Source organism: Populus euphratica, unplaced genomic scaffold (genome assembly GCF_000495115.2).
Source record: "Populus euphratica unplaced genomic scaffold, PopEup_1.0 scaffold958.1, whole genome shotgun sequence".
Taxonomy (NCBI): Eukaryota; Viridiplantae; Streptophyta; class Magnoliopsida; order Malpighiales; family Salicaceae; genus Populus; species Populus euphratica.
Genome location: NW_011500818.1, coordinates 57,703 through 85,182, shown reverse-complemented (window position 1 = coordinate 85,182; position 27,480 = coordinate 57,703). Strand labels below are relative to the sequence as shown.

The window sequence follows — 27,480 nt, the reverse complement described above, 5'->3', positions numbered from 1 at the left end:
TATGACCCAATTACCGAACAGTGTTCCAGTTTGGATTGCACCGACATCTCTTTTCTAATTTTGATCATCTCTTTGCCCTTGCAATTTAAATTCTTAAAGTCATCAATCAATCCTTTCATTTATGTGATAGGCCTGCATTTAAAATGAATATTTACCACAAATTAAAGGTATCTTATATTACTAGATATATTATTATAAAACATGCTTTAGTTAAGGAGTTATTGATACTTCAAGTGCAAAATGATGATATAAAACCATGATAAAAATGTACTTTTAAGTACTAATCAATTATATTAGTCATCTTATTCGATTAATGCTAGTACTTGTAAATCTCGTCAAGCATTCATGATTATAACTTATGTTAACAACAAATCAAGTTCCTTTCATAGCTCAGGTGTCGGTTATACCATACATTATGGGCTATGAAAGTGCCAAGCATTTGTTGTACCAAGTGTTATACAACATAAATCAAGATTAGTCATTTAACAAGCAAAGTATTAAAGAGTGAACAAGATAACAAATATAAAACATGTTAGTATCAAACATTAAAGTCCATATTAAGTTTACATTATACTTATTCTTACACCATTAGTGTAACCTTTTCACCTTGACATAATAAACTTAGCTAGACATAATGAAAGAAAGAAAAATAAATAAACAAAATAAGAACATAAATAAGATAAGAGTTTACAAAGCAAAGAAAAGGAATTGAAAGACATAAACTTGATATTAATGAAAGTAAAGCATAAGCAATACAAAAAATACAAAGAAAGAAAGGAAGAGCATGATCTTGATCTGGAAACCAATATGCCTAAATGCATGGCAAATGCCTCCTTTTATAGGCCAAAATTGGGAACTATTGATTTGATGACTAATTGATAAGTGGGTGGCCAACTCTTGACTTGGTGACAATCCTTATCTTCTCTTGTCTGCCCAAAACGTCATTGATAACATCAAAATTCAAGCCACTTGAAAACATGAAAGTTGTAGGCAATTGTCTTAGCTTTCTTGTGTAAGAAATTCAGCTCATTTAGAATTCTAGAACTCCAGATATGGCCAAAATACTAAACAATGCTCGGGCTGGATGACAGATTCGGGCTTCTTTGTTGTTACAACAATTTGGACTTGAAAATGGCCTTTTTAGATCTTGGGCTCCATATGAAAGTTGTAGGCCTATGTCTTACCTTTCCATCCATATAAAGTAGACCTAAATCTGAGATCTATACCTCCATATATGACCCAATTACCGAACAGTGTTTCAATTTGGATTGCACCGACATCTCTTTTCTAAGTTTGGCCATCTCTTTATCCTTTCAATTTCAGTTCTTAAATTTATCAATCAATCCTTTCATTTATGTGATAGGCCTGCATTTAAAATGCACAGTTACCATAAATTAAAGGTATCTTATATTATTAGATATATTATTATAAAACATGCTTTAGTTAAGGAGTTATTGATACTTCAAGTGCAAAATGATGATATAAAACCTTGATAAAAATGCACTTTTAAGTACTAATCATAGCCTCCCTAACCTAAGCAATTAAGCCCAAAGGGGTGTTTTAAAACCCAATACCCTAAAGTCAACTGACTTAAAAGCTATTGGCCCAACGCTTGTTACTTAGATTGAGGAGAAAAGCTTAAGGGAATCAAACGTTGTACTATCTATGTATCAGTATCTGCAACCCGAGTTACTAAGTTCGTAGAGGTGTTTAAATACCTAATACCCTAAGACCAACTAGTTTGGGAGTCATTAGCCAAAAGCTCATTACATGGATTAAAGATGCATCATGTTTAAAGTTATAGGTATATATATATTAAAAAAATTATTAAAAACAAAGAAGAAAAAAATCCCAACCCAAGAAAGTTAACCTTAAACATTAGAACAAAAATTTTGTTTTCTTCCAAGTAAAGCCCCATAACTATGTGTTCATATATTGAGGACAAAAGAAAGGTTTATTAATATCTTGTTTAAGATGTAATAAGCATATATATAAATTAAATGCGAGTTTGTTTATCCGGATAGATTAATGGAAGTTGAATGATGAATACCTTACTTTGTGGAATTTGCAAATTGTTTTTTTATTTGAACACTTTGATTAGTAGAGACCAGTAATAAGCTGGTTTAGTAGTGTGATTAGTATTTAAAAGTGTATTTTTATCAAGATTTTATATCATCATTTTACACTTGAAGTATCAATAACCTCTTAACTAAAACATGTTTTATAATAACATATCTAATAATATAAGATACCTTTAATTTGTGGTAAATGTTCATTTTAAATGTAGGCCTATCACATAAATGAAAGGATTGATTGATAAGTTTAAGAACTGAAATTGAAAGGACAAAAAGATGGTCAAACTTAGAAAACAGATGTTGGTGCAGTCCAAACCAGAACACTATTTGGTAATTGGGTCATATCTGGAGCTGTAGATCTTGGATTTAGGTCTACTTTATAAGGATGAAAAGGTAAGACATACGCCTACATCTTTCATAGGAGCCCAAGATTTAAAAAGGCTATTTTCAAGTCCAAATTGTAGCAACAACAAAGAAGTCCGAATCTATCCTACAACTCGCGCATTGTTCAGTGTTTGGCCTATATCTAAAGTTCTGGAGACCAAATGACTCCATTTTTTTTTCCTGGAAAGCTGAGATAATTTCTTACAACTTTCAGGTAAGTGGTTCCAATTTTGACATTATCAATGATATTTTGGGTAGACAAGAGAAGACAAGGATTGTCACCAAGTCAAGAGTTGGTCACTCACTCATCAATTAGTCATCAAATCAATAATTTTCAATTTTGGCCTATAAAAGGAGGCATTTTCTATGCATTTAGGCATCTTGGTCTCCAGATCAAGATCATGCTCTTCCTTTCTCTCTTTGTATTTTTTGTAATGTTTATGTTTTGCTTTCATTAATATCTTATTTATGCCTTTCATTTCATTTTCTTTACTTAGTTAACTTTTATCTTATTTATATTATTATTTTGTTTATTTATTTTTCCTTCTTTCATTATGTTTAGTTAAGTTTATTATGTCAAGGAGAAAAGCTTACAGTAATGGTGTAAGAATAAATATAGTGTAAACTCAACATAGACTTTAATGTTTGATACTAACATGTTTTCTATTTGTTATCTTGTTCACTTTTTAATACTTTGCTTGTTAAATGACTAATCTAGATTTAAATTGTATAACACACGGTACAACAAATGCTTGGTACTTTCATAGCCCATACTATATGGTATAACCGACACCTAAGCTATAAAAGGAACTTGATTTGTTGTTAGCAAAAGTTATAAACATGGATGTCTGACAATATTTACAAGTATTAGCATGAATCGAATAAGATGACTAATGTAATCATGTAAACGATTTATAATCTAATTGGAACCTTCTTTGTGTGTGGTTTCCAATTGAATAATAAGAGTTTATACTATACGTGTTTGACATACCATTATTGGATCCTCTAACGTTGACATTTATTGTTATCATTGTTTAATCCTTACGTTAATCTTCTATCTCAAAGTTCTCATCAACTTCTTCTTCTTCTTCTTCTTCTTCTTATTCTATTACTACTACTACTACTACTACTACTATTAATATTAATATTATTAGTATTAGTATTCTTATTACTATTAATATTAGTAGTACTATTATTATTGTTACTATTGTTGTTATTATTGTTGTTGTATTATTATTATTTATAATTTATACAATTAACCTCTCTATGGTTCGACCTCAGTCTTGCCGAGTTATTTATTACTTCGACACTCTTGCACTTGGGAGAAGACATCAATCTTCTGGTCGTATCATTCAGCTAAAAAGACTTTCTTTTTCACATTCAGTTTTCTCTTCACAATGCACAGATCTTTCAAAAATTTAGCATAAGATGGAACCTATTTAATAGCATCCAGTAAAGGTATATTGATCCTTACTTGGTTGAAAGTTTCAAAGATTTCAGAGTTGTGATTGACTTTCCTTTGTTTGGTCATGGCATCAGGAAATGGAAGTGCTGGCGGGGAAGCAGTCTTTTCTTTACAATATTCAAATTCAACCCCTTCTTTACCCTCAGAGATTGACTCATTATCATTCTCACAAGGTTCAAGAGTGGGTTTTTCAATAATTTTACCACTGCGAAGAGTGATGACTAATTTCACTTTATCCATGTGTTGGCTTCCAGAACTACTTGTATTTGTATTGTATTGCCCTATGAGATTTTGTTGTAGTTGAGATGGAAACTTACCTTTCTTTTAAAAAATGAGAGTAGATGTGAACTTTGCAAGAGTATCTTTAAAATATGTCATGCTTTGAGCAAGTTGAATATTGATTGTCTCTTACTTTTCAATAAATGCATGCAATATTTCCTGAAGATTTCTTCTAGGAGGTGGAGCCTAAAAAGGTGCATATTTATGAGAATTTTAGAAATTATGGAATGCTTGAAATGGTAGCTATGAAGTTTGTGCATTATTGTTATCACTCTTCCAACTGAAATTTAAGTGATTTCTCCAACCAAAGTTATATGTTTGCGAGTATGGGTTATGATTGGGTCTTTGAAAACTGTTTAAAGTATGGGCTTGTTCATGGAGGCATTACTTGAAAGATGGCAAGGTTAAACAGTCATTGGTTGAGTGTTCATTGGTTTCACATATTTGACACATAATGTTTTGAATAAATTTTAATTGACCACTCTTTTTCAATTCTAATGCCTCAATTTTTTAGTTAAAGATGTAAACTTGGCTTGGAGGTCATGATCTTCCCTAAGGTTGTACATACCTTCATTAGATGTATGAGGTTGAGTTTTACCCGATGCCTTATAAGTACCTGCGGCATCTTAATTTTGAGCATATTTAGCTAACAAGTCTAAATACTCCATTATTTCATCAGGATCTTTATCTTTAAAAGTTCCATTGCACATCAATTCCACCATTTGCCTATCTTTAGGTGTTAACCCTTCATAAAAATATGAAACCAATCTCCATGTTTCAAAATCATAATGAGAGTCATTATTAAGCAAATCTCCATATCTATCCCAACATTGGTAAAATATTTCTCCTGGTTTTTAAGTGAAAATGGTTATTTGTCTTTTGAAAGAGTTTGTTCTATGGGAAGGAAAAAACTTCTTTAAAAATTGTTATTGCAATTTATCCCAAGCACGAATGGATCCCGGTCTTAAATTTTATCGCTATGTTTTAGCTTTATCTTTTAATGGAAAAAAAGCTTTAATCTGATGGTGTTCATGCTACAATTTTAGTCAGCATAGGTGTTATAGACCTCCACAAATTCCCTTAAATGCAAGTATAGATTTTTTAAATCTAAGCCATGAAAAGAAGGTAAAGGTTAAATAATGTTTGACTTAATATTGAAATGAGATGCATCAGGAGGGAAAACTATGCATGAAGATGAATTGTTCTTGTGGGATTCATATGGTTTTTAAATGTTCTAACATGGTTATTCTTATTATGAAGTGACTGGTTATCTTCTTCAGCCATATTTTTTAAAAAATGATAAGAATACCCTACAAAGTCTACTACTTAATGTATGTGACCACACTCTCATACACGTGTGAGAAAAGAATAAAAAAAAGAAGAAAACAAAAGAAATAAAGTTAGATACAAGAAAAGAGAAAAGAGAAAATAAAATAAATTGTAGAATTTCTACAAGAGTTTACCTCCCCAGCAACAACGCTAAAAACTTGACATGACCAAAAGATTAATGTCTTCTCTAAAGTTCAGGAGTGTCAAAATAATAAATAACCTAGTAAGACTGGGGTTGAACCATAGAGAGGTTAATTGTATAAATTATAAACAACAATAATACAACAATAACAACAATAATAATAATAAAGAATTTGATGAGAACTTTGAGATGTAAGATTAATGTAAGGATTAAACAATGATAAAAACAAATGTCAAGGTTAGAGGATCCACTAATGGTATTTCAAACAAGTATAGTATAAACTCTTTTTATTACTCAACTAGAAACCACATACGAAAGACATTCTAATCGGATTATAAATGGTTAACATGATTACATTAATTATCTTATTCAAATAATGTTAATACTTGTAAATATTGTCAAGTATTCTTAATTATAACTTATATTAATAACAAATCAAGTTCCTTTCCTAGCACAAGTATCGGTTATACCATGCAGATGGGCTATGAAAGTGCCAAGTATTGGTTGTACCAAGTGTTATATAACACAAATCTAGACTAATCATTCAATAAGCAAAGTATTAAAAGTGAACAAGATGACAAATTCAAAACATGTTAGCATCAAACATTATAGTTGATATTAAGTTTACACTATACTTATTCTTACACCATTAGTGTAACCTTTTTACCTTGACATAATAAACTTAATTAAACATAATAAAAGAGAGAAACATAAATAAACAAAATAAGAACATAAATAAGATAAAAGTTCACCAAGTAAAGGAAATGAAATGAGAAGCATAAACAAGAGATTAATATAAGTAAAATTTAAGCATTATAATAAAGAGAGAGCAAAAGCATGATCTTGATCTGAAGATGAAGATGCCTAAATGTATGGCAAATGCCTCCTTTTATAGGCCAAAATTGAAAACTATTGATTTAATGACTAATTGATAAGTGGGTGGCCAACTCTTAAATTAGTGACAATCCTTATCTTTTTTTCTGCCAAAAACTTCATTGATAACGTTAAAATTTGAATCAATCTTCTCTATAAAAGTTCTAGAAAATTATCTCAGCTTTCAAGGAAAAAAAATTGAGGTCATTTGGACTTCTAGAACTCGAGATATGGGTTAAACACTAAACAGTATCTAAGCTGCAAGACAGATTTAAACTTCTATGTTATTGCTAAGATTTGAACTTCCAAACAGCAGAGCTGAGTCTTGCTTTTCCATGAAAGTTTTAGGCCTATATCTTAGTTTTCCATCCATATAAAGCAGACCTAAATCCAAGTTCTACAGCTTTAGTTATCCTAATTATCGAACAGTGTTCGAGTTTGGACTAAACCAATAACCATTTTCTAAGTTTCACTATCTCTATGTCCTTTCAATTTTAGTACTTCAACTCATCAATCAATCTTTTTATTTATGTGATAGGCCTGCATTTAGTATAAATATTTACCATCAATTAAAGGGATCTTATGGTATCAGACTTATTATTATAAAACATGTTTTAGTTAAGGAGTTACTGATACTTTAAATACAAAATGATGATATAAAACCTTTATAAAAATACACTTTTAGGTAGTAATCACTTCTTCCTATTAGGCAAGTGGCCTGGAATAATTAGACCACTCGCAAAACCTTTTTCTTGCTTCATTCTTCGTCGAGCAAGCCGCATGGAACAATTAGGCCATTTTTCTTTAAAAAAACAAAAAAAAAAACTCAATAAAAAAATAAAGAAAGAAGAAAAAAGGGTTTTCACAATTATTCTTCATTACAAAACTCATTATATAAAGTCAAAAGAAAATAAATTTTCTAATGCCTCTGCACTATAAGCATTGTAAAGAGGGGGCAAGTGTCGTAACTCAATTTTGGCCTATTGGCTTTTAATTTAATTTTATAGGGTTTAAAATATAAAATTAAAAGATCAGAGATTTATTTCGATGAAAAGTGTGATTTGTCAACTTGTGTGAAAACTATTTTATCCTTATGTTTATTTCGATGAAAAGTATGATTTATCAACTTGCGTGAAAACTAGGGACTATAATGTACTTTTGTCATTCTATCCTTATGTTTAAGATAATCCCTATCTTCAAGGTAATCCCTATATTCAAGATAATCTTTGTTTTCAAGATAATGATAGTTATCTGCTTTTAAATTTGATTCTTAATCAAATTCAAACTTCAAAAAGAAGAATGAGTTTGATTAAAACTTTGTTTCTTACATAGGAATGGACTCTGACACTATAAATACAAACCTCAATGAATGCAAAAAAGGGAGAGAAAAACAAAATTCAGAAGGAATAATACCAGTTTTCCCAACAACGAGCGTCTACATCAATTTTTGCTCAAGAAGTTGGCAACAACAGTCTAACAACAGGTAAGCCATTTCATCCTCTCCTTTTCACTTTTAATTACCCTCTTCCTATAGCTAGGGTGAGCAAGTAGCTTGCGCACGCTTGTAAAGAAAAATATATCGGCCGGGTTACTAGTCTGAACCAGTAACCGTGCCAGTTTGGATGGATTTAGCCTAGCCCGTATGGCTAGGCTAGATCCAGCCCAAAAAGAAAGAAAAAAAGTGGGTCAGGTCTGGGCTTTAGGCCCAGCCTGTCCAAATTGTGTTTGTTAAGGGTGTGCTTGGCAGAACATACCTTTATGCTTTGGCCATAATTTTTATGTCCATTTTAATTTGATATTTGACCAAACAAGCCCCTTTTCAATAATAAAAAATTTAAAAAATATTTTGGGGCCTTTGTTGATTTATTTGTGGGCCCCTCACACTTTTTTTTTTATGGGCCTTTGTTGATTTATTTGTGGGCCCTTCACACTTTTTTTTTTATTTTTTTTGTGTTTGTATTTTTTCTTTGTAGATATGTTCAATCTATTGACTATTGTTGCTAAATGCAAATATGTCGTGCAATGTTTTTTTACTTCCATCTGAAAATGACAAATAATAATAAAGGATAAATAACAAAAAAATAACAAAAAATTTCTTCTTCAAATTCATTTTTTTCAAAAATATCCACTGACATTAGAGTCAGAAGTATCGTATTTTTTAGATTTGTGCAATATTTACCAACATAGACTTGAAAATATTTATAGGAATTGTTTACTGATACTAGAATTAGGAACATGAAAGGAAGAATAAAAAAAGGAAAAAGAAGAACAAATTCTTAGCAATTTCAGATAAAATCAGCAATACAGCCTACCTTAGGCAGGACTTTTAAGGGGTAATAATAACTTCTTTTTTGCGTAACTAGTCATAAACCATAGAATCTATGTTAACCAATTAGGGTTTCTAACAATTATAATATTAGGTGTCGACTCTTTGAACAAGACCTTTATAATAGCTAGATATCTATTTTTTTTTCTATTTGAGATTTAATTTTTTTAATTGATCGTCGCAATATCCGGGTGTAACACTCTCTCTTTATATAGTATTTTTTTAGTTTTTTTTTTTTTTTTTCGTTACACTTTTTTGGAAAAACAATATTATTATTATACAAAAACTAAGAAAATAGTTAATTTATTTTAGGGTTTAAATTTTATACATGCAGGGATAGAATCATAATTTCACCCTAATAAAAGTTACAATGGAAAAATAATAACTCTGCCTCTCATCTCCTCCTCCTAGCAGCTGCCAATAGGGGGCACACTGCGTGCTACCGACGGCCACCTTAACAGCGACAACAAAGGCTGCGAATGGGTTTGTTGCAGCGTGAGGTAGCCTCGCACTAGATGGAAGCCTTGCCAGGCACACTGGCGCTATTGTGGAGGGGGCTGTAGCCCATGGTTGCTGGCTTTGCTGAGTTGCGACCTGGCCTGGTGCATCAGGCACTTAGCCTAGCCAGCAGTGCTCCCATCGTTGTTGGTGACGCGCAGCCACCCAAAATCCCATTTTTTATTTTCTCGAGGATTCCAACAAGATATGGAAAATCTAATTAGGTTTGACCAGAACAATAATGAATATTTTTTTTTTTTGTAATTAGGTTTGACCAGAACAATAATGAATACTTTTTAAAAAAAAAATATCGTGAGAAAAAAATTACTTCAAAAGAATAATTTTTCTATATAAAATTAAAAAGTAATTAATGTCAATAATAATTAAAAATTGTAATTAATAACCCTAATTTACATGACCTAGCTACATTACCATTATTTTGTTTTTCAAAACCTATACATTGACCTAGCTACATTACCATTATTTTGTTTCTCAAAACCTATACATACAACAAAAATAATAAATTTAAATTTTTTTATGAGTTCTAAGGATCTTATTAAATAAACCTAAAATTATTTAAAGTTTATATAAAAATTATACGAGAATTGAATTTTATTTTTTTAGTTATGAATAATTAATTAAAAACTGTATTGTTGCAAACTGCTAGTTGTTCAAATATCCAACCTTTAAAAGTAATTTATACGAACCACCAACGCGAAATAACCTAAACTCTTTTAAAAGAAGTTAATTGTTATATCTTTCAGTACTGAGTTTTTGCTTTTACGTTTAAATATTTTTATACTATGTTGTAGAAAAAATAAAAGGCATATTATTATATGTATAGTGAAACCTAGATACCCTATAAATAGCAAATTATTAATTTTCTCTTTAAATAATATTACATGTATTACTTTAGGATAATTTTATAAATTCATTCAATTCAGTCACTACATGATTTTTTCTAGATCTAAAATTGTAACCCTTGTATTTATTATATTTTAGTCCTTAATTTTTAGAATTTATTTACATTCAAGTTACTTGATTCATCATCTCATTTAATTTATGACCAATGATTTTTATATGTGTGACCTAAAACATAATTCTAAATAAAATAAGATTAAATAAATTAAACAATTTTATTTATTAACAATTCAATAATTAATTAATTTATAGAAATTTCTTATGATTCCTTAAATATTAAAAAAATTATAAATGGTTTAACTTAACTTTTTAATAACTAGTTTCTTAATGTAATTATTATTTTTTTCATCAAGAATATTTCAGTTTAAATAAAATAAGATTAAATAAATTAAACAATTTTATTTATTAACAATTCAATAATTAATTAATTTATAGAAATTTCTTATGATTCCTTAAATATTAAAAAAATTATAAATGGTTTAACTTAACTTTTTAATAACTAGTTTCTTAATGTAATTATTATAGCATATAATATCTACTTTATTAAATTATTTTTGTTCTCAACACTATAATTATTAATTTTTTAGTAAAATTTAAAACTCTTTTTAAATCTCATTCTATCTTCATCAATCAAGGATTTCAAAATAGATCATATTATTTATTACTCAAATATTTTCAAATAGTTTAAACTATATTAAATATATGTTTATTTGTTACACTTAATTAAAAAAACATATATTTAATATCAAAACATAACACTTTGTATGAGATAACTTGATATTCTCAAGTCTATAGATCATTTATAAAACTATTACATCAACCATATAAATAAATAATCTCTTTATATAAAATTTTTATGTGAATCAATTCAATATACATATCTAATAAATATATACATATTAATTTCAAATATCCCTAGTATATCTAACCTAATTTTAATAAAACACCAATTAGAAACATTTAATATCAATGCTTTAATGTAATATAAATTTTATAATTATAACTTTATAATTTTTATTGAAAAGCATTTTTATCTTATAATCTAGATTTATTAATAAATATAAAAACATTAAAGACAATTATTGATAAACATATTTTAAATGAATAAAATCAATTTTATGAATACCTAACCAATCAAGATTCAAAACTCTTAACAAAAAAAACCCACACGCGCTGGCCTTCAAGAAAACCCCATGTAGTGTTAAAAAAGTCATTATATTACACAATCTTAATCCGAATTACAAGACAATGAGTCATGGCTTATCTTGATGTGTTTTTCTTAATTACTGGTAGAACAGAAACTTGAACTCTCAAATTGAAAAAATGTAAATAAAAAAGATTGAACAGCACCCCACTTAAGAGTTGCCAGCCTATTTGATAACCTCGGCAATCAACACAAACAAGAATGAGATATCGGGAGTATTAATCCCAATATCACTCCGTCCAATTGCAAGTTTGCAACAGTGTCAGAATCAAAATTTTCCCTTGTTCGAGATTTTTTGGTGGGGAAGAATCATAAAAGAAAGAACCAAAAACACAACAAAATTGCTCAATTGAGAAGATATACTAGATGTGTAATGATCCACAATTATGCATAGCTTCGTTCTCATCATTATCAATCACGCGATGAAGAGAATTTGGGATGAGAAACTAAAAAATGCATAACGTTTTGTATTTACAGTACCCAGCTTGTAGATGACGATACCAAAAAATACCCGGGCAGACTCCAAAAAATTAATCGAAGCTCTCATCCGGTGTGCATGCTCCCTCCTGCATCCAGCAAGTTTGCAATCAGAACCAAAATCGAAACCTTGAACACAACTAAAAGACAATAAACAGGACAAGTAGGGGAAATCCTATTTACAGAAAGATGTTTCACTAATGTTTTGCCAAAACAGCCCACTCCAAACCTGACCTAACAATTCATTGGTTGAACCCAATTAGCAATCTTTTACAGAAAATGACCAGATTAAAAATAATTCAGAAGAAGATTTCATAACCCTTGAGATTCTTTCATGCTGCGCAGAAGATTAGTTAAGTTGTTTATATCCGGGCACCAAAAAACAATGGATCGATGCTCAAGAATTTCTATCAGTAAACACCAGATAGGGAGAATGTCAAATTCGCACATTCATACTGGCAAATACCAAATAAAACGTTAAATACTACATGTAGTCTGTAGTCGCAACATGATAAGACAGATACAACTTAACACCACATCAAGGAACAGTCCCAACACATTCAATATTACCTGCAAGTGATATTGACACAATTGAATGCATTACTTGTTCAGCACAGTTCATATTGAACAGGCGGAAAAGTATTCTCAGTTCGAAGTTGAAACCAACCAGAGCATTTTTTCTGACATAATATGAATTCTTACAAAGCAACAAAAGACCTTACTAAATAATGAACATGATATCACATTACCTCTAATTTGACCAGAATGCGGTATTGATTCTGAAATGGCAGGTGCTTGCCTCGTATTTGTGAGGGAAATCGGTGTCAGTGGAGGGGAATCAACTTCCCCAGGTTTATCCAGTAGTTGAGAAGAATCCAAAAGCTTAGAAACATGTACAGTCATTGTTCTTGGACTACTTGAGGGCATTGAGAAACTTGTTGGGACCATCAAGGGTGGCGTGGGAAGAGGTGATGCCAAATTTGCTGCCCCTGAAGAAATCTTGTTTGTTCCAGAAAGCTCAGGATTTCTGACCAATGGAGCAGAGTGTCCAATCAGCCCTGGAGATTTTGCAGCTTTGGCTGCTAAATTACCAGGTGGCCTTGGAAGTTCATGAAGCTCGCTTATCCTCGGTGAAGAAACAAGAGGAGGTGATGTACTAGGGGATACTTTGGGGGATGTAGAAGGCTGAGGATTTGCAACATGAGCAAGCACTCCAGAAACTTGTTGTGAAAGTTCAGGAGCAGAAATGGGACCACTGGATGACAAGGCCAACTTCATTGACCATGGCTTACTGGTTATCGGACCAGAGAAGGATTGCCGTTTAATTTTTTTGTTATCAGATTCATTGTAAACATCAAGCTGTGGAAATGAGATTCCTCCAACTGAAGGACGGGGTAATAGGGTGGAGGCATTAGGATTGTTGCTCTCTTTATGTCCTGAACGTTCTTTTGAAGGGGTGAACTCTGGCAGTTGACCATCGCCAGAATCTATCTCATTCTTCTTCTGTTCCAATGGGGAAGAATGAGACAAACAGTGAGTGCGCCCACTCATGTCTATCTGCCTTGTCTTGGGAACTGAACCACTTGCTCTTGAAGAGATCACACCCTTTGCATCAACAGGTGTGGGCAGCACATATGTGTTGGACTTCCTGGATGATTTCTCTATTTGTCTTATTCTTTCAACTGGATCAGGTTTTCTTTCTGGAAAAATTGGTGCTGAATAGCTGCCTCCTCTTGGTTCTCTGATTGGGAAATGGAAACCACCAGGACTTTTGTCCGGGTTTAACTGCAGAAAGATCCAAATTTTAAATTAAAAATAGCTTCAACCTCTGACCTTAATTCATAGAATCATCAGAGCCATCAAGTACAGCAGCTGGCAATATGATCATGATGGTTTTTATAGCAAGTTAAGAGCAAGTCATGAACCTGCAATCTTTATCCAAACAAGTTTTATCCATTACATTGAACAAGTGACATGCATATGCAAATGCCTAGAATTAAGTTAGGGATTATTATTTTTGGTTAAATACATTTACAATCAGCAGAAGCAAACCTATTAACCAAAAGAACTGTTAATTGTACCTCTACATTTTCTGCTGCTGGCGCTTGGGGGAATGAAAGGTACTCTTCATCGACCTGGACAATAAGAAGCCATAACATGAGCAGAAAAACATAGCTTTTAAAAAGCTTTTTAAGTGGAAAAAAATCAACAGTGCCTCCATGCAAATTAAGGAAAGCATCTCATTCTTTAAATAAAAAGAGTACTCTCAAGAGCAATTTTATCCACAAAGAACATACTGTCTTAAACATGACTCTTTTCATACAAATACATGCATAACCATCATCAGAAGTCTTTTCTTTCAAATTTAACGAGGCTCAATTCTGAAAGAAAATAAGACCTAATCCTTTGTTCACACACCATCTCCCCATTATAAGAACGACGCTTTGAAACAAGTCCTAAGCCTTTGACCTCAGCTCCCCAAGTAAAAACAGAGAAGGCCCATCCTTACCCACAAACAAACAAAAAAAAAGGAAGTTAATTCCATCCTACAAAGCATCCATAACAATTATGAGGGGAATTGCCTTGTCTCAAAATATAGTCGACTCCATCCTACAACACAGCTATATCCAGCCTTCATATAAGACCTATACCCAAAGTGGAAATATCCCGCTCAAGATTACAAGAAGTCCACTGCTTCTTGCAAAACATAAAGAGAAAGGGTTCTGGAAACTGATTTCCTCATCCATTTACATGCAGTTCTGAATGCACTCTCAACCCTTGAATGAAAAATTTAGTGTGAAGACCAGGCCACAAAATCTATAACTTTGGTGACATGAACATGCCATAAATAGGGGACTCAATGAGCACAGATGTTGCATACCAAAGGGATTCCATCTTCAGCATAAATGGAAAGGGCAGTCATCCCCTGATCCAATGAGCATCTTAAAAGTGGAATATTATTCGTCTCCAACTAAAATTTTCTGCTAAAATTATATCCTTTACCTCCATAGAATTCGTTGCTGCAGAAACAGCATGCCCCTGATTATTTATTCTGTAGTCAAAACTCAATTCCCTGCCTCCATATGTATCATTGACATCCTCACCATAATCCTCACCATCTTCTCTACCATCATCTTCAAGTCCACTGAAATGGTAATCAATGTGTTGATGTTCTGTAATCAGTCTTACATGGGGTTCAACTGTCTCAAGTGATTTAAGTCCCTTCTGAAAGAAATTCAACTGCATTGGAAGCATAAAGAATAGAGCATCATCATCCACAATATAAGAGAAATGAAAAATGCAAATTAAACCTGAGCTGCCAAGATAAAATGAAAGAAATATTTTTGAAATATAAGAAGCCAAGGATTCACAGGATACCTGAGCAGCATGATGACGGGCTACTTGTGTTAGAAGGCTTCGAGACTGTCCCTGTTTCAGAGATTTCAACCGAAAAACACATAGGGTTGCCTCCTCATCATATTCTTCACGAGCTGATCGCAATTGCTGCAAAGTAGCACTTTCATCTTTCCCACCTTTTGATCTTCCCTTGTCCTTTTGTTGTGCCACCATGTATTCATAGACATTTCTGAACATTACAAGCCAAATTCAGAAGATATTTACTTTCATGAAATCAAAGTACAATTAAATAGATCAGGATGAACCTTTTTTCATCACATTGTCGCTTCATATCCTGCAATGCAGATCAAGAAAAGGTCACTGAGCAAAATTTAGTATAATGCTTTCACGCCATTTAGTCAATGAGCCTGGGAGATACAAGGTAATTATATTCACAAGTTGATTACAGACAAACTAAGTCCAGATTGTAACATGGACACCAAAAAATATCATATTATGCCGTTCATTTAGGGACTTACTTCATACAAACAAATATTATATTTAAAAAAACCCAAGCAAGGTCTAGATGATGAGAAAATCATCTTCTGAATGGCCTGCACAAAGTTAGAAGCATGCACTATTCTTAAATTGCATTATGCTGCATGAACAACTATAAAAATATAACTTTCTAGATGATCTGGTGGCAGCAAAAAGTCTATGGTCCTGCAGTTGTAGAATATGTTCAGGATCCAAGATATTCTATTTTCTAATAATTGCTCTCACCCAAGAAAACTGATGTGAAGGATAGTTCTTTTCAAGACTCTTTTTAAACTCCACTTCTAGGTTCTTTAGAGTTGTCTACTTACCTAATATTCACTAAGACTTGCACACCCTAGAGTTGTGATTTTCTTTCTTTTTCCGTGTAGATGCCTTGCTCCCCTCTTTTGTTCCAGTGATTTCAATCACCTAAGGGCTTTTCTGGCCTCATGGTTGCAGCCGCTTTTTGCAATAGCACCCATTAGAAACTTTAGTTAAAAGCTGGTTTGCTTTCAAACTGCTTTCACCATCTAAGAAGCATCCCTTTAAAAATTTCTCTTCTTTTTACATAAAAAACTCCTCCAGTAAACAATGATTCTAAATATAACAAGTTTGAAGAGGTGAGGTGATGAATTATCATGGAAACCTCAAAATTAATAGCAAGAATATTATGAACAATAGAGAAAAAAGAAAAAACAGTAAGGGGAGAGTTCTAAGGAAACCTCAATTAATAGATTGATAAAAAAAACTTAGAGATTGAGAGGAACAAACCTCAACTGTACGAAGTTCATTGAGCAGGGATTCAGATGGATTTGTAATCGTCAGGAATATATGAGACCGCTGAAATACAAGTTGCGACAAATTAATAACAGGATGAAAGGAATGTGGTATTCATAACAATGTCAAAAAGTTGCTGCAAGAACACACACACACACACACATATATATATAAACCACTCACATAACTATCAACAAGTTTTTGAAGTTCAAACTGCACATTCCCCAACATTAGCAGAACCTTGCCTGCAGAAAAATGTAGCTTAATTACAGCAGGACCAGTGTGCTGACTTAATAAATAAAAATCATAACATACTCAGTTCTAGAATATATCTGAAAGAAAGCAATCTTCCCCTCCAAGATAAAGGAAAAGGAAAGGAACAAACACATATAAGGTCCATGAGCAAACACAGAGGATTGCCCAGTACTTCAGAACCAACAAAATCAAAAACTTTATATGGAACTTGTAGATATCATTACAGCCTATCTAAACAAAACTAACCTTTGCATCCATAAAATTGGAATATTTATTTACATGAATGAAAAGAGGGATAATTTTTGCTAATAACTTTTGCTTGTGGGCATTAAAAGTTTTGTGTACATCTTAGAGTTGAATGTTCACTGACTCGCATACAAATTGACACACTCTAGCGGTGGTTTTTTAGTTTGCTTTATCCACGCTCTCCCTTCCGCCATTAAAATAAATCTCACATCTACTATAGGTTTTGATGTCTCACTAGCTTCTTTTTCTAGTTCTGGGAACATAGGTTTCTTAATATCAAAGAAAGTAATTTGCCAACCAAAAAAGGATACACCTCTCCAGATACCTCATATGAAATAGGATACTAACTTCATTCGATAGTACTGCAAGACTAATGTAAACAATCTCATTTCAGTGCCAAAAGGAAATAGAAGACGATGAAGGAAAAGAAAACAAAAGATAGATAAAATAGGAATGGCACATGACTTCATTAGATGGCCCCAAATGCAATCATGACAAGCTCAAGCTAAAAGAATAGTCACCCATATGCTTACATGGCCTCTGTTATGGAAACAGATTGTCAATTGTATAAAAATTTTGATTTTAAGTAAAACAACCACATTCACTTGGATGAGTGAATGACTGATTTAGTGTGCCCCTCTCATCCCACATTTGGAATCAGCAACTTTATTTGGAAAAGACAATGCCATGTATTTGAGAGAACAAAAATCAATATTTTTGTTTCATTATGTCCACACACATTCAAAGGTAAATTTGAAAGTGCATTTATTAGCAAGGTATAGTTTTTTCAGATTCATGAAAAGTGAATACTTTCAATGGCAAAGCGTTAACTATTCCAGGCTACATTTTAGAAAGCATGCTAAACCATGGAATCCATATCACAAAGAATTTGAAGGACAATCTGCAACTTAAATAATCTCATTTCACTCTTTCACATACCACTTTCTTCATCATCATGTAATGCTGTTTTCTCCAACAAACAAGAACCCATTTCCCGCAATGACTCTGAGAATTCTGAAAGTGCAGATGGAGTCAAATTGGGGAATTCCATGACACAAAAATAGACAAAAAAATTCCCAACCTGTGGATACAATAATACAAGTGACACATAACAAGCAAACCACCACATTCATATGTCATAGTTTATTTTGACCAAACCACCCAATTATAAACAATATCACGATTACATAAGCAATGCAATGCTTCAACAAGGAAAGGTCAACATAACCACTGATAGTAAACACCATAACCGAGTACAAAGTACAGCAACACATTGTGATCGATGTTACTGTAAAATAATAAAAAGTTATTTATGACAGCATAAATTCAAATATTATGTTTTATTCATAAAAACCAACAACAAAAAGCAATCAGTTCAAAATGAAGCTCATTATTTGGATATCTAACAAAGAAAATTCTAATTGGAAAAGGGCAAATAAGAAAAGCTTCAAAGACCTAATGGAAAGACCAGAAGTTTTACCATATGCACTGTTTGCTGTTGCAGCAGCTGCGAAAAGTAAACTATCATAGCAATTTCTCATGTCTTGCATGTCCTGCAAAAAAACCATAATAATACCAAACAAAAAATTAAAATCAAGATTCTCTATCAAATTAACTGAATCAGAGACAGCTAAGAAAAATTAGTCAAGACTCACTGATTGAGTAGGAAAATTCAATCCACAACTTTTAACACAAAAGAAACAATTAAAATTTTAATCATCTAACAGCTAGAACGATCTGAAATTCTAATTTCCAAAAAAAAAATCAGATATTTCAATTAATTAAGTTCTATTTAAAAAAACAAAAAAAAAAAGAAGAAAACTACGTCTTCCGGTTTAATTTTTTCTTGCAAACCGGACCAAAAAACCTGAGTTAATAATGTTTTAAGAAACTTGGAAAATAAGATTAACAACAGTTAAGAGAGCTTAAAGAAAGGGCAGTAACTAATCGAGCTAAAAATAAAAAAAGATGAACTCCAAAAGCGTCAGAAAGAGAGGGAGAGAATACCCGAGCAGCTTGAGCGAGCTCATCTATCTGAGCAGGAGGTAATAAATCAATTTTTTCCTTTGTTTCGCTTCTTTTCAGTCCAAATCCTCTCAGTTTAGACTTCATTTTCCCCAAAACCCTAATTAGCGTGAAGAAAACCACACAGACGAGGGTTCGAATTCAGTGGATTTTAGAGAGAGTGAGTGCGTGTGGGATTAATTCGATAGTTTCGACGACATTGAAGAAGGAGAAAGAAAGACGAGTGGAGTAAAAAAAAATGCTGTTGTGGTCAAAAACGACCTGTAGCAGATCAAAATTAAAGAAATCGAGAAATGATTTCAGGCAAATAAGACTGTGTCTCAGGGAAAATGCGCGTTCTTATATCACCTCTCCCAGGCAGTGAGAGATACAGCTCTTGGGCGGCACGTGTTAATATCTGGGTGATTTAGTAATCTAAAGGGATGAAGGGCGACGTGGCAATGAGATTGAGCGTAGTGTTTGTGACACGTGGGGGATTTATGTGGCGGTGCATGGTTTTGAGTGTAGGAAAGTGGCTAGTCAAAGACCGATACTGCTGATAAGGAAAGAAAGAGAAGGAAAGGGTTATAGCAGCTATCTTTACTTTGACCGATAACGGGTATGGTCAGATCTCCAGTTTTGTTTGTTTACCATCTTGTCCCTTTATTGTTTTAGGAATTACTTTGAGACAAGATGAAGTTTGTTAGATATTTTTGATTTAGTGGCTCCTACAATATTTTTTAAGTTCTTTTTAAAAAAAAAAAAAAAAAGTAATTGTCGTCGAAACTATATACCACTATATTGCAGTCATGAAATTACACGAACGGGTTTATAACCTACAACCAGAGGTATTTTTATGAGATAAGGTTTCTTTATTTTTTCGAGTTTCTAAGCAAAAGTTCTTTACTGTATTTACTGTATGATAATCAATTATTTCTTTTTTGTAAAATATATTTTAATCAAATTTTTTTGTAAAATATATTTTCTTTAAATTTTATATTGTTATAACTTTTTTTATTAATATGCATATCCAAACTAATTTACACATTTCTTAATTAATCCCACAAATCTTTAAATTAATAATTATATAAATTTTTAAAAACTATTATATAAATAATTAGAGAGCTTGAATCTAAAATTATAAAATAAACAAACTTTTTAATTTCAAATTATTTTTTTATATGGTTATTAGGATAATAATAAGATCATATTTTATTAATTTATATAAAGAAGCACATGTTATATATTAAAGAATTACCTAAACATTGAATGATTAAAGAAATTACTCCATTGATTTTCTTTTTCTCGTATTTCTCACTTCAATTTTAAATTATCCGCTCCTATAAAATAAAAATTAAATCAGGAGTGCCCTTGACAGTGACCTTGCGATTTCTAGATTTAGTGGGAGCCGCTTAATCTCAGCCATTAAAAATTAAATGGATATGTTGTGGGTTGCTTTCATGGTCACAAGAACCGTTTATCCCATATGGAAACCCGCAACCGCAAGAAATTGAAGGGTGTGTGTTGGGGTAGAACGGAGGTGAGATATGATTTGTTTTTTATGAGATTCGTATGCTTGTTTATTGTGGTAGTTTTTTTTTATTATTAAATATGTTATATATTAAAATAAAAATCAATTACACCTCTATTTTAAATGGTGAAGATTCCTTCTACAATTCAGTACTCATGTTTGATTCTTTATTTTCCCGATAACTTTTACTCTTTTTTTACTCTATTTATTTGTTTGGTATGACAGTCATTGACTAATTTATCCCTCATCTCACACTCTAATTTTTTATTAGATATTTAACAATGCAGGTTATATATTTTTTAAAATAAAAAAATTATATAAACAAATTTTCTCAATATGTTTTTTATATCAAATTTTTAAAATAAAAATTATAAAGTTTATGTATATATATGTAATCTAATAAATCAAGAACTTTGTATATTAATAAATAAAAAAACATAAATAATAACTAAAATTAAAAATTAAAAAATAAATATAAATTAAAATATTTAAAAAATAGCATATTTTCATAACCAAAGTCCTATAAATGCAAATGTCATTTTGTTTTTGTGACTCTTCGTGCCGAGTTTTGAAGCCCGGCCAGACCCGGCAAGTTAACTCTGGACCGGCTGTCCCGAGACTGGAACTGGATTGGGTTAAAGAAAAAATAGAAAAAGAAAAAACCTAATGTGACCCGAATGATTCGGCAAGACCCGATCAAGAATCGGTTGTAAATTCATTGATTTTTTTTATTAAAACGATGTTATTTTGATTTTTTTAAAAATAAAATTTTACCTAATAACTCGATCAAAATCTAAAACCCGAATGTTAGATCGGGACGGCCACCAAACCTGGTCTTAAAACTATACCCGTACCTCAAATCATTATTCATGTAACCTGGTTTTAAAACTATACTCGTACCTCAAATCATTATCCGAATGATTCGGCAAGACCCGATCAAGAACCGGTTGTAAATTCGTTGATTTTTTTATTAAAACAATGTCATTTTGATTTTTTAAAAAATAAAATTTTACCTAATAACTTGATCAAAATCTAAAACCCGAATCTTAGATCGGGACGGCCACCAAACCGGGTCTTAAAACTATACTCATACCTCAAGTCATTACTCATGTAAATAATTTAATGTTTAAAGATCAAGCAGTCCTTTTCTAGTTGTGCGCTAGCTGCTAATTTTCTCAAATGTTCTCCTTTTCTTTTCCATTTGTTTTACTTAGAACTTCTCCTTCTGTCTAATTAATTGAATGAAATTTATAATCTCTAATCTTTTGCTGTTTACCCTTTTTCCTTTTATGATCAAGTGGAATATCGTTATTAAAATGGTTTTTTTTAAGATGATTATGTTTATTATATGTATTGAAATGTGAAACTCTGAATTCGCATTATGCAGTGAAATATATGAGATGACAACAAGGTTTCATGGGAACCTTTCATTGCTTTCCTACATTTCAATCAAGAGGGAAACCAAGGCTATTAGTGTAAACCTTGGGTCTAAAATTGGTAAATCATGTTAAATACGGTAATTTTCAATTGAATAATGATAATGAAGACAAAAAATTATTTTAGATGGGTATAAAAACTCTTAATAATTTAACTTAGATTTTATATGAATTAAAGTATTAAAGTTGGTAAACTTTCTAATTGGGTAAAATAATTATTTTAAAGGAAATGTTTTTGTATAAATTTAAGGTAAACATTGTAACTTCCTGGATAAAACTGATAAGTTTAATAATAAAAAATATTATGTTAAATGAGTAGATTAAGTGTTGGAATTAAAAAGGTGACTTTGATTTTTGAGAATTTAAAATAAAATGTTCATGTGTTAACTTAGAAATAAAAGTATGAAAATGTAGAAAAGTAAAAAACAAAAAAAATACTGATAAAAACTAAATGGAAGAGATAAAAAAAAGGAAAGCTATATTCTAGGATATAATTTAATGTAACTCGTTGAAACTCAATATTAAAAACGTGTCTAAATCTAGAAAATATAACCCCACAAATATTAAAGGCATAATGTACATCTGTAGCTTAAAAATTGATAAATATAGAGATTTTTATAAATTTAAGATGAAAATATTTAGAAAAATATTTTAGAATTTTCAAATAAATGACTTTGAACATCGTTGTAAGTTTGCATGGAATTGCATAATTTTTAACTTGAAATAGAATAAATTTTAAGGAAAATTTATATTATAAATAGAAATAGAAGGTTTTAATGAATTAGTTAAAAATTTAGATGATTAAAGTAGATAAAGCAGTGGAAAATTTTGGATTTTTAGCATAAAATTATTGTTGGTTAATTTTACACTATCATATGTAATTATCAATTTGACTATTGTATCTACATGCAATTTCATGAGCAGTCTCCTAACATGTTATTATACCTAGGGTTAAGAGTTTAAATTGATCAAAGTTTAGGAAGGTTTCACAATAGTACTGAAGTTAGGGTAAAATAACATATGAATAATATGTAGGGTAAAAAATTATTTATAACATGATAAATTATCTTAAAATTTCAAAATGTTAAACTCCTAGATTTTTATCATAAGTAACAGCTACATGTTATATTTTACATATAAACACTACTTATTCACTTAATGTAAGGAGACACTTGATATTAACCAACTCTTTAATCTAAAAATGTTTCATCATTTTCATAAACCTTTTAAAAGCTTTGAACTTTATTTGTATCAATCATCAATTTCACATTGTTGAACTAGATTACTTTTTATAAGGAGTTGAGTTTAATTCACTGTAATATTATCTTTATTATGAGATGTGATAAATCTTTTGAGAGAATCCATTATGAAAATACAAATAGCTCTTGAACCACTTGAGAAAATCTTGATTATGAGCTATTGAAAGGTTAAGATATTCATCCTTGATAAATATTGAGAGTGAAGGGTTTTCTAATATTGAACTTGTAATATATATATATATATTGTTAAAGTCTCACCCACAAGAAAATTATAAGTTATTAGTGAATACTTGAATGATAATTCAAGAAATAAAGAAGATAAGATTGGATGAACCACTATAAACTTGATGTCTCTATCTTAATTATTTTCTCTTTTCCTTTGTGTACTTTCATAATCCTTGTTTCATTTTTTTAAAGTGTTAAAAGATAAATGTTTTCAAGATATTAAACTTTCAATTAAGCTCTTAATTCATCCATTCTTTTATATGCTTTTAAGATTTTCATAAATCTCTGAGTTATGCTAAAATTTTTTTTGACATGAGTAATATCATTTGTTACAGTTGATGTTATGTTGAGATTTTTAGGTTTTATTTTTTTAGTCATATCAATATCAAATTTCACGTATTATTTTGAAGGTCTAATAAAAAAATAGTTTAGAAATTGATGATTTAATTATATTTCAAATTACATTTTAACTCTAAAATTTTAATCATTTATTTTTTTTACTATTATTTATTTTAGTTGTTCGCATAAAGAATGATTAAGGTGATTATTAAAGATTAAACCTAGAAACAATCAAGTTCTTTTTTGATTGAATAATTTTTTAAAATTATCTAAAATAATACATGTAATTTTATTTAAGGATAAAATTAATATTTTATTATTTATAAATTTTTTTAGATTTTTTTATAAATAAAAAGATATGTTTTCTATTTTCTAGGTATGCTCAAAACACCAAACATAAAAGAAAATAATTAACACTCAAAAATACAGTAAAAGAATTTAAAAGATTTTTCACTTATAATTTATATAGATTATAGCTGGAAGTTGCAAAGATTAGCGGTTCTAGAACCATCAATGATTGGTGAACCTACAGATCTATTTGCAATTTTTTTGGAAATATTGTCTGAATGGTATTTCTTTCCCGTATTTCAAATATTTCGTACAATATCCAATAAGTTATTGGGTGTTCTTTTTATAGTTTTAGTACCTACGAGATTATTAACAATACCTTTTTTTGAGAATATTAATAAATTTTAAAATTTATTTCATCATCCGGTCGCGACAATTGTGTTTTTGGATTAGTACTGTAGTAGCCCTTTGGTTGGGTATTGGAGCAATATTACCTATTGTCACAACAATATAATTTTAAAGTAATTATTAAATGAAAAAAATATTTTTAAATAATTTTTATATAAACTTTAAATAATTTTAAATATGTATAGTAACATCACTCGAACTCTCTAAAAAAATTTAAAATTTACCGGTTATGTATATACGTTTCAGCAAACGTAACATATACTTCCCCGAAGGAGGAAATAGGGTGCAGTCTCCAATGAGAATCTCGCCTTCGAAACTTGTGAATTCAAAGGAAAATAATTAAAGGCGGTGACTAAAAATTGCCTTGCATCTTGTGTGTGTACTTGTGTAGATAGCAGAGAGTCAGCGGACAACTTTTCCAACTGATCTACGGGCACTTTCTTGAGTAGTTGAAGGGTTGGAACAGCTGCACGAAGCAAACTTAAAGTTTTTCATTCTTGCTGCTCCACCATTTCGTAATGGAGTCCTAAATCTGGTCTGTCTTCTTTTCACTGCCTGGTTCTCTGATCCCTGCTCAAAGAAGAGAAATGGTAATATCAAAATACCACATAGAACCGGTATCAACAACATGCACGCGCCTCTTATTATTCCTGGAAGATGTAATATTCCAGGAATGATGGGTTTAACTGTTGTTTCTTGCACTAGGAAAGACAATCGTTTCAAGTGTTGAGTTTTAGCTATACATACAGATCAGAATGGTTTCAGCTGATTTAGCAGCAGTAGTGCATAATTCTAGATAAAGAGCCCATCCGCAGTAAATTGTAAATCTTTATACCTTCTGGGTGGTTTCCTTCAATGATTTGTTTTCATCTTTATCACCGTTTTCTGCAAAACACAGGAGGACGGTGAATTTCTTTTAGAAATTTACTATTAATTTAGCAGTAATTGGTCCTACCTGTGTTTGGTTTGGAAAGGAAAAACTCAAGAATTTATAAACTACACTGACGTTCATTCTTGCTATACATAACATGGAGAACCTGTAATGTTTTGGCATTATTTTTAGCCATAAATGTTCAGCCTTTGAGCTTTGCACTTTTCATCTCAACAAGAACCCTCCACAAAGAAACTAATAAATCCAAGGTCTCAGAAAGAGAATGGTTCAAACATAAATCTCTCAGAAAACTAGACTGTTGTAATCTATAATAATGCTGATTATATTATTTGATCATGCTTCCTTGATTTTCTATTAATTGAGCATCTAAAACATTACAGCTCATCTTTTCACCCCTAAAAATCGAGAAAGAAAAGACCAGATCGGAAAAACAGAGCCAAAGAAATTTGATCATGGAATAATCCTAATTAATTATCTTTTGATTGAAATCTCACCTTCATTGCCATCACCATCGACTGAGACATTATGAGCGCAGTATACCCTGAAGCTAGGAGATTCTTGAAAACATAACATGCTGTCCTCCCTTGCTTCCTTTTCATTGCTAACAGCCTCGTCCATCACCTCAGTGTCCACAGCGGCCTCCTCACTAGGGTTCCTTTCCGTTATAATATCCTCCTCTGCCATGTCCTCTAATTCGACTGCCTTCACATTTGCTCCTTGATGAATATTATGATCAACCTTATTCACATATTTTGCTTCTTGATCAATATCTGGTTCTGGTTCTTTGAAAGATGTTTCATATTCCATTTCATGTGAATTTGAAACACTTTTTCGTGCATTATGGATAGGCTCTCTTTCGCTTTCCAAGCTTCGATCTTTATCATTAGAGCCAAGAACCCTCCTCAAGAATCCCCTTTCAGTTATAAAGGAAAAGCTCTTCCGACCACGGCTAGCTGAAGAACCGGTTTCCTCTTCATTTTTGCAGCCACTTTTATCATCAATGCTTTGACAAATGGATCCAACATTTTCAAATCTTATCCCTGCCGCCTCCTCTGGCCGTAGCTTTGAAATGTCACGGTCCATGGAAGAAGAACATGTGCATGGCTTAAAACAAAACAAATGAGTTTTGAACAACATAGAGAAATTAAGGCATTGCACAAATGGTCTCTTTCGTTGAGAACCAGGTTATATGTTCTTAATTTATTTTTTTGATGAATCCCCAGTAATGCGGATGTATAGGTTCTAATAAAACACAGGGGAAGATTAGTGGAGGATTTGACGGGGGGGTCGGTTTGCTAATCTGCTTCTTGCTATAACTATATCAAAGATGAGTTTCTGTTATACATCATCATGGTATATGAAGCAGTTAGGGAATCCTCTCTTTCATCGGTGTCTCTTGATGTGACCTTATCCGTTTCTCTTGCCTCCATGGTCATAATAGATGCTTCATGCTGAGACGATGAGATGTGGTATGAATTTAAATTTTTATTGTATAAAGATTTTATGTTATACAATACAAACCTTACATAATAGGTATTTTTTTTTGTTAGTCTATATCCCCCGTAATTATTTAATTGATTAAATATGGCAATGCCTTTATTAACGCAAAAAATATTTATTATTAATAAATATTTTTTTTAAATATTTATTTATATTTGATTAATAAATCTAATATCCGATTAACAAATCCAAAATAATGATAAAGTCTTTTGATAAAAAAATTTTATAAAGAAACTTATATATATATATATATATATAATTATGAGATTCTTATTGCACAAATATTATTCCTAAATATTTATAGTCGATACTCTATGAAGACTTTCTTTTTATAATGTTACCTTATTCTCATTTAATTTTTTTCTTTATTATCAAATAAAATCATTGAGACATCTTAAAAATATTTAAAGGGTATCTTTTCATAACATCGACAAATGATTAGTACTTAAAAGTACATTTTTATTAAGATTTTAT

The 27,480-nt window shown here is 31.1% G+C and overlaps 2 protein-coding genes across 4 annotated transcripts; both read right to left on the bottom strand.

Moving 5' to 3' along the window:
• Positions 1-11,631: 11,631 nt before the first annotated feature.
• On the bottom strand, positions 11,632-19,462 carry LOC105116471 (uncharacterized protein At2g33490-like). Of its 3 annotated transcripts, XM_011013854.1 has the most exons (11): positions 19,132-19,462; positions 18,605-18,677; positions 18,064-18,138; positions 16,807-16,868; positions 16,618-16,686; positions 15,636-15,664; positions 15,352-15,559; positions 14,977-15,213; positions 14,055-14,108; positions 12,723-13,758; positions 11,632-12,062 (listed from the first exon to the last, which is right to left on the bottom strand). In XM_011013854.1, exons 1-11 carry the CDS (start codon positions 19,234-19,236, stop codon positions 12,040-12,042), a joined length of 1,971 nt encoding a protein of 656 aa, XP_011012156.1. In that variant the 5' UTR covers positions 19,237-19,462; the 3' UTR covers positions 11,632-12,039. The 3 variants fall into 3 exon arrangements, with proteins under 3 accessions (XP_011012156.1, XP_011012157.1, XP_011012158.1); XM_011013855.1 differs by lacking the exons at positions 18,605-18,677; positions 19,132-19,462 and adding an exon at positions 17,450-17,486 and having other exon boundaries at positions 18,064-18,139; XM_011013856.1 differs by lacking the exons at positions 16,807-16,868; positions 18,064-18,138; positions 18,605-18,677; positions 19,132-19,462 and adding an exon at positions 16,176-16,305.
• Positions 19,463-24,859: 5,397 nt separating this feature from the next.
• Positions 24,860-26,261, bottom strand: LOC105116470 (uncharacterized). The gene is made up of 3 exons (XM_011013853.1): positions 26,001-26,261; positions 25,450-25,499; positions 24,860-25,184 (listed from the first exon to the last, which is right to left on the bottom strand). Exons 1-3 carry the CDS (start codon positions 26,188-26,190, stop codon positions 25,017-25,019), a joined length of 408 nt encoding a protein of 135 aa, XP_011012155.1. The 5' UTR covers positions 26,191-26,261; the 3' UTR covers positions 24,860-25,016.
• Between the last annotated feature and the right edge of the window lie 1,219 nt (positions 26,262-27,480).